At 44.1% G+C, this 6,848-nt stretch overlaps 1 protein-coding gene across 1 annotated transcript; it reads right to left on the minus strand.

The window, feature by feature from the left end:
- Positions 1 to 203: 203 nt before the first annotated feature.
- NPAS4 (neuronal PAS domain protein 4) lies at positions 204 to 5,906 on the minus strand. Its single transcript, XM_075569852.1, has 7 exons — positions 5,420 to 5,906; positions 4,614 to 4,765; positions 3,473 to 3,575; positions 3,030 to 3,279; positions 2,649 to 2,758; positions 2,162 to 2,297; positions 204 to 1,879 (listed from the first exon to the last, which is right to left on the minus strand). Exons 1-7 carry the CDS (start codon positions 5,592 to 5,594, stop codon positions 577 to 579), a joined length of 2,229 nt encoding a protein of 742 aa, XP_075425967.1. The 5' UTR covers positions 5,595 to 5,906; the 3' UTR covers positions 204 to 576.
- Positions 5,907 to 6,848: the final 942 nt, after the last annotated feature.

Below are 6,848 nucleotides of genomic sequence, written 5' to 3' on the forward strand. Positions count from 1 at the left end.
GGTTTTCCACTTCCATCTGGAGAGGGAGAGGGAGAGAGAGGGAGTGAGAGTTAGTATTTTGGTTGCTCCTGCTGCAATATAAATTAATAGCAATCTGTAGATTCCTTTTCCCCCACGTGGGACTGACCCTTTAACCCATTAAACATGTCGCTGTCATTAGGTCACTTTGCTCCTACGTGGGACTGACCCTTTAACCCATTAAACACGCCCTTGTTATTAGGTCACTTTGCTCCTACGTGGGACTGACCCTTTAACCCATTAAACATGTCGCTGTCATTAGGTCACTTTGCTCCTACGTGGGACTGACCCTTTAACCCATTAAACATGTCGCTGTCATTAGGTCACTTTGCTCCTACGTGGCACTGGCGCTTTAACCCATTAAACACGTCCCTGTTATTAGGTCACTTTCCTCCTACGTGGGACTGACGCATTAAACATGTCACTGTCAATAGGTCTCATTGGTCCTAGGTGGGACTGACCTTTTAACCCTTTAAACATGTCACTGTCATTAGGTCACTTTGCTCCTAGGTGGGACTGACCCTTGTAATGGTATAGCTATTTATCACTTCTTGGTGGTCATGCTTTAATTACAGATCTCCCTCGCTCACTTTCTACCCTCTGTCCTAGCAGCACTACCACTACCCGTTGCCCCTCACCTTGCTGGAAGCCGTCTTGCAGCTGAATCTGGAGTTGATACAACTCATCGTTAAACCCGTCACATTGAATCTCTGAGGCACCTGCCTCAAGGTCTGTTTTGTAGGACATTAGTTCCTCTAAGAAGTTACATTCTTCCGGTGACAGATCAGTCGTCACATTCGAGGTCACAGATGGGGAGGTGTAGAGGTCCCCTCCTGTTCCATCCTCTTCCAGGGGGCTACAGGGAGACCCCGGGGCTGCAAAGGGTGGTGAATCGGGGAAGTCTTTGAAGAGGCTGCAAACTTGGTGACCGCCAGCCGGGAGGGATTTATCTTGACACGTTAAGAAGAGAGAAAGATCAACGCTCTTCCAGGAACGAGGGAAAGGAGGTGAGGTGTCAGAGTCCGAAAGGCTGGTGGGAAGGGAGACGCTCCGGAACGCCAGTCCATGCCCACCCAACACCATGCCATCAGAGCATGGAAAGTCTTTGGTGGCCACGTTGTTGAAGACGTTGGCTAACGAACCAATCTGCTTGACCAAAAGGTCTATCTCATTGTTCTCTTGCTCTAAATATCTGAAGATCACACGATTAATAGGAGAAGTTTCGGGGGTCACCAGCCCTTCAGGAAGCATGGGCAGGTCTACAAAAAGGGGACCTGGAATTTCGGGGACCGTCATCACCGTGCAGTCACCACCTTCCCCAGGACTGTCAGGAGTTGGAGGCAGCTTCTCATAGAGGGAGCTGCAGTAGGAATAATAGAGTTCAGGGGTGAGGGAGGTGGAGTCTTGATCAGACGTCGGGTGGGGGGTGCTCTCTGGAGCCCCGAAGAGGAAAGAGCAGTTCTGGTGGGGAGTGTAAGGAGGAGTGCAGGTGAAGTCTTTGGGGGGGGCTGTCCCAAGCTGGTCTCTTCTGAAGCTCTGCTCGTAGGGGGCCGGTTGGAAGACAGCAAAGATGGATTGGTTGTCTAACTGCCCCTCGGGGGCAACAGCATCTTCCACGAGTGGGGCACTGCTCTGGCAGATGATGGGGTCTTCTGGGCTGACAGGAACGGGCTCGGAGAACTCAAAGGACTGGACAGTACTGGTGGGGGTATTTGCCAGAGGGGTGAAGACCTGATCTGGACTGGAAAGGTCTCCTGGTGAGAGTAGGGCATCCTGATGATATGGGGGACCCCCCAGGGAGAAGGGCAGGGGGGTTTCCTCAGACATCAGCTGCTGCCTCAGGCACCAGGCCTCTGATTCACTGTGGAGGAGATAGAGAGGTCATGTTAAAGCACAGGGCAGGTGAAACAAAGATGGCGATCAGAGCTTGGATATATGTGTGTATATATAAATGTACCTGATGACATCATTATAGAAGGTGGTTGGAGGCACCGTGTTTATATGTATATAATGTGTTTTTATATGTCTACAGTATATATATATATATGGGTAATATGTAGGCGCTTTACAAATAAGCACAAATAACAATATGTACCGTGTGTGTGTGTGTGTGTGTGCACATATATATATTTAGGTCACTTACCTGATGATGTAGTTATAGGAGGTAATGGGAGCCTCGCTGGACTCCAGTAACAAGAGAGAATACACCCAGATCCACTGCTGATCTCTCCTCTGCAGACGCAGAACAGCTTCTGCTCTGTAATCACCGGAGTCACTCACTGCGGAGAGAGATAATCACATGTTTATTGGATGTATCCTGCTAGCTATACTTTGTCTCTATCCATTTCTCATTCGCCTGTATCATCTTCTTCTTCTCTCTCTCTCTCTCTCTCTCTCTCTCTCTCTCTCTCTCTCTCTCTCTCGCCTCGCTCCTCTGCCTCTCATTTCCCCTGTCTCTGTCTAACGCTCTTGCTCTCTCTTTTTCTTCTCTTCCTGTCCCTCTCTCTTCACTTGCTTCTCTCCCACTGTTCTCTGGTCTACCTCCCTCTCTCATTCTTCCCGACTCTCTCCCTCCCCCCCTGTCTCCCAAAATATATATCTTCTTCCCCACATCAAAGGTAAGGACTTACGCAGCCTGTAATGCTGTGTGGAGAGGTGGGTGAGATCTTCAGGGTGAATTAGATTGTACCAGGACTTGCAGATAAGATCAACTTTCTCGTAACCCAAGTGGAGTGAGGAGCTAGGGAGGAGAAGAACAGAAACATTATAATCCATCCCGTCAGTCCCTCCCACACAGGGGGACACAATGACACAGACAGAAGGGGGCTATGAGTCTGTCCCTTCCCCCCGCAGGGTGACACAGTGACACAGACAGAAGGGAGCTATGAGTCTGTCCCTCCCACACAGGGGGACACAATGACACAGACAGAAGGGAGCTATGAGTCTGTCCCTCCCCCCGCAGGGTGACACAGTGACACAAACACTAAGGACCCAACCTGCCCAATATTTACCTTTCTGAGACATCCAGCACTGAAAGATCCTTTCCGTGTCGACTCTCAAAGAAGTCCATCAAAAAATTATTGTGGGTGACCCTGGGCTTGGGATCCAGAGGAATACAGAAGGCTGTGAAGACTGGGTTAGATGACCAGTAGGTTCCAGAGGGTGGCTGTTGAAACCTCCCTCTGATCAGGACCAGCTTGTTGCCTGCGCTCTGCCTTCTGGCCGTCTTCGACGTGTTGAATCGGCATCTGAACATTCGTTCTGTAGAGGACACCAGATGAAAAACATGGATCATGAACAACTCAAATGTCAAATAGCCAAGAAGATCAAACATGTTCCTGCATGCTCCTATCCTGAGCTCGGACTTTACAACTCAACTTAACTGTTGAAAAGTCTGATTCCATTATTTTTTTAATATTTATTAAATATTAAATATTTAATGAAGGACACTTACCACTGTCCAATGAGGATGGCATCGCTAGCTGATTCCTCATGACAAAATGATCGGCAGGGTCAATAATGTCATAGATACTGTCACCTTGAGCCACCAAGTCAACCTGATAAAGTTAAGATGAAAAAGAGAGTTAGTTAGAATGCACTTTATTAGTATGGAACATAGCACGCCTATAATTTGATTTGTTTATATAAATGATGTGTGTGGAAGAACCTTACAATTTCATATAAAATCTAGATCTATCAAGAACGTTCTCATCTGAAGAAAAATTCATATAGAATCTTCATGTAGGAAGAGTTCAGGTTTAACATTTTTAAACAAAATCTAGATTAAGAAGACTTTCTCATGTGAAGAAGAGACTTGTGAGGTTTGAAACATGTGTTATCAAGAAACTTGTGAGGTGAAAATTCATATAAAATCTAGATTTATCAAGAGCTTTCTCATTTGAAAAGACATTCATAAGATCTAAAAATGTGATACAAAATCTAGATTTATCGAGTGTTCTCTTATGTCTAGAAGACACTCGGGAGATTTGAAACTTTGATATGAAATTGAGATTCAAGAAAACCTAACTCATGAAGAAGAGAAAAATGTGAGGTGAAAATGTGTATAAATCTCTAGATTTATTTTTCATCTAATGCAGAGAACTCATGGGGTTCGAAAATTTGATACAAGATCTAGATCAGGTGTGGCCAACTCCAGTCCTCAAGGGCCACCAACAGGCCAGGTATTAGGGATATCCCTGCTTCAGCACAGGTGGCTCAATCACTGACTGAGCCTCAAAGTGAGTGTCGAGGTCTAACTGTTCATATAAAATATAGATTTATAAAGAACTGTGACATGAAGTGTTGAGGTCTAACCATTTCATAGAACTTAGATTCATGAGGATTTATGAAGAACTCTCATTTGGATAAGTAGTAAGCACTCTCATATACCTGTAGCTCGAATAAAAGTTTTATCATCCGAGCCAAAATGTCTACTTTGGCAAATACAACTCTACAATTGGGGTAAATATGCCCAATTATCACTCACAGTATATAGTTGTGTATGGGCGCATCTATAAAAAAATATGTTGTGCTGGTAACTATAGCGTTATATAAAGCAACAGGAGGTGTGATTGGAGACACATCTGTTGACTCACCATTGAGTGTCCCAAATGGTCAGACACATTTTCAGATACGTATATCAGCTTCCCCTCACTGGTGAAAGTCAGCAGGAATCCAGGGAGGCTGTTGACAAAATCAAGAAGCTCTTGACTGGAGAGAAGATCTCCTAACTCATCCATCTGGTGACCTATTGGGCAGAGAGATGAAAGATGGAATCCTGTTAAATACTGGCATCTAGATTGTTCTAGCTCTGGGCATTCATACATTTATATCCACAGGCATCTAACAAAGAGAAGAGATCATTGTGTCTCATATTTGTAAGCTGTCAAAAAGGATTTTCAGGACCTTGGAGAGAGATTAAGCAACATGAGTAACTATATATTACATTTTTACTTTAACCAGTCCTTGGTACTGAATAGTAGAATTACCCCATCAAAAGATTTAACAAAAAAGCAAAATTCTGTTGCCCTTACAGCTTATATTTTTTTATCTTTGGCAAATCTCAGCAGTTTTGCATTTATTTTTGCAGGAAAATCTCATATATAGTCATTTTATTTAACCGGCAACAGGTGGGTTTAGAAAATGAGGAAGGAGTATTAGTAAAGGAGCAACAGGTGGTAATGAGACAGGAGTATTTGTATCTGCAGAAAATATATCGTACCAAGAGTTATCTACAGAGAGATTAAAACATTTACATTTCAGGACCCAGGACAGGGGGGAAGCTTTTCAAAGAAGTCTATGGGAAATGGTGCCTTTATAAAGAGTGCACTAATAGTTAAAAGAGTGTTGTTTAAACCCAAGACTTCCCAAAATGACCCAATCATTTTCAATGAGATCTTACCTCTTGAGAAGAAGACAGATTTCCTGGTGTATATACACGCTAGGGACATGATATGAAGGTAGGACAGTCGGACCTTGTCACCTTCAGAGATAGGAAGAAGGTCCTTCAAGTTTCGTATCTCCGCATTGATCTGGTCCCTTCTGGCTTTAGAGGCGCCTTTCGTAGACCTATACATTTTGGACGGGGTCTCTGGGGTGCTGAGGAAGAGTCAGTCCAGAGATCCCCTCTATTCTTCCCTCTTCTCGTCTTCGTTGTCTGTCTCGTTCTCTGTTTCTTCCCCACCCTTCCTCCGTCTCCCCTGATTCCTGTCTTCTGATCCTGGTTTAAAGAACCTTAGCTCATGGTCCCTCTTTATATAGTAACTGAGGAGTGTGTGGGCAGGTGAGACGTAAGGGAGAGGGGGGAGAGGGGGGGCAGTAAAGTAGAGTTTAGCATCAATGGGCTGCATGGTTAGGGAACTGCCTTTCTCTGCTATTACAGGCGAGCGTCATCAACTCACACAGATGATGCTGAGCCACGGGAGAGGAGAGGGGGGGGATGGAGAGTGTGAGGGGAGGAGAGAGAGAATGGAGCAGGGAGCCAAATATCACATTCTGTACCCAATTTGGAGAGAATTACAGACAACCCCTCTCTTCACAAAATGCAGCTTTTTCATCAAAGAAATCCGAATGCCTTGGAGATTTCAACCAGTATATTCATATTTCCCTGCTATTTCTATCCATCTTCTATATGTCCCATCTGTTGGCTATACTAGAGCCTTACAAATGCATACATGTAATAAATGAAATGTAAAAAAGGACAATGCCACTGTGAATCATGAATAATAAATGATATTAGAACATCGCTGATAATATTACAGGCTGTGATTTTATCAGATGATTTTATGCAGATATTTATTTGTAGCAGAAAGATGTGTGGAGTTTATTGTGGTTTTCACATCTACCGCAGTAGCTGAGAGATTTCCAGGAAATCTGATTGAAATCAAACATATTAGTTAAAATCCAAGCACAAAAAAGGTAAGGAGGGGGTCTCAATAGAGGAGATGTTATCCTAGCACAAAATATCTATATATTATTTCTGATTGAAATAAAACAGCAGTTGATCCCCACCCCTCCTTGTCATGCAGCCCACACACTCCAGATTTGGTTAAAAAAAGGATATTTAAGTAGGGTATGATTAATTTTAGCAGCGTTTCTACACCCCTGCTCTCTGTACAGCAGCTGTAAATAGGTATCTGATCCTGATTTTCCTGTCTTTCTATATATTTACGTCTCTAGCTTGCTCTCTCTCTCTCTTTTATTGTTGAAAGGATAATTAGATGTAGGTTGAAGTGACGACACAGTGTTTTGTGAATGACGGCTGCTTCCTCTCGCACCCACTTTGCATACGCTCCGCGTTTTCTCCATATTTGGTAAGGGCTTCGTTTACA

The sequence above is a fragment of the Ascaphus truei genome, chromosome 14 (assembly GCF_040206685.1).
Source record: "Ascaphus truei isolate aAscTru1 chromosome 14, aAscTru1.hap1, whole genome shotgun sequence".
In the NCBI taxonomy this organism is placed as follows: domain Eukaryota; kingdom Metazoa; phylum Chordata; class Amphibia; order Anura; family Ascaphidae; genus Ascaphus; species Ascaphus truei.

Coding starts and splice junctions, on each gene's coding strand:
- NPAS4 (XM_075569852.1), bottom strand. CDS start 5,594: ATGTATAGGTCTACGAAAGGCGCCTCTAAAGCCAGAAGGGACCAGATC. Junction 4,766..5,419: donor ATCTGTCTTCTTCTCAAGAG/GTAAGATCTCAT, acceptor TCTGCCCAATAG/GTCACCAGATGGATGAGTTA. Junction 3,280..3,472: donor GCCATCCTCATTGGACAGTG/GTAAGTGTCCTT, acceptor TGTCCTCTACAG/AACGAATGTTCAGATGCCGA.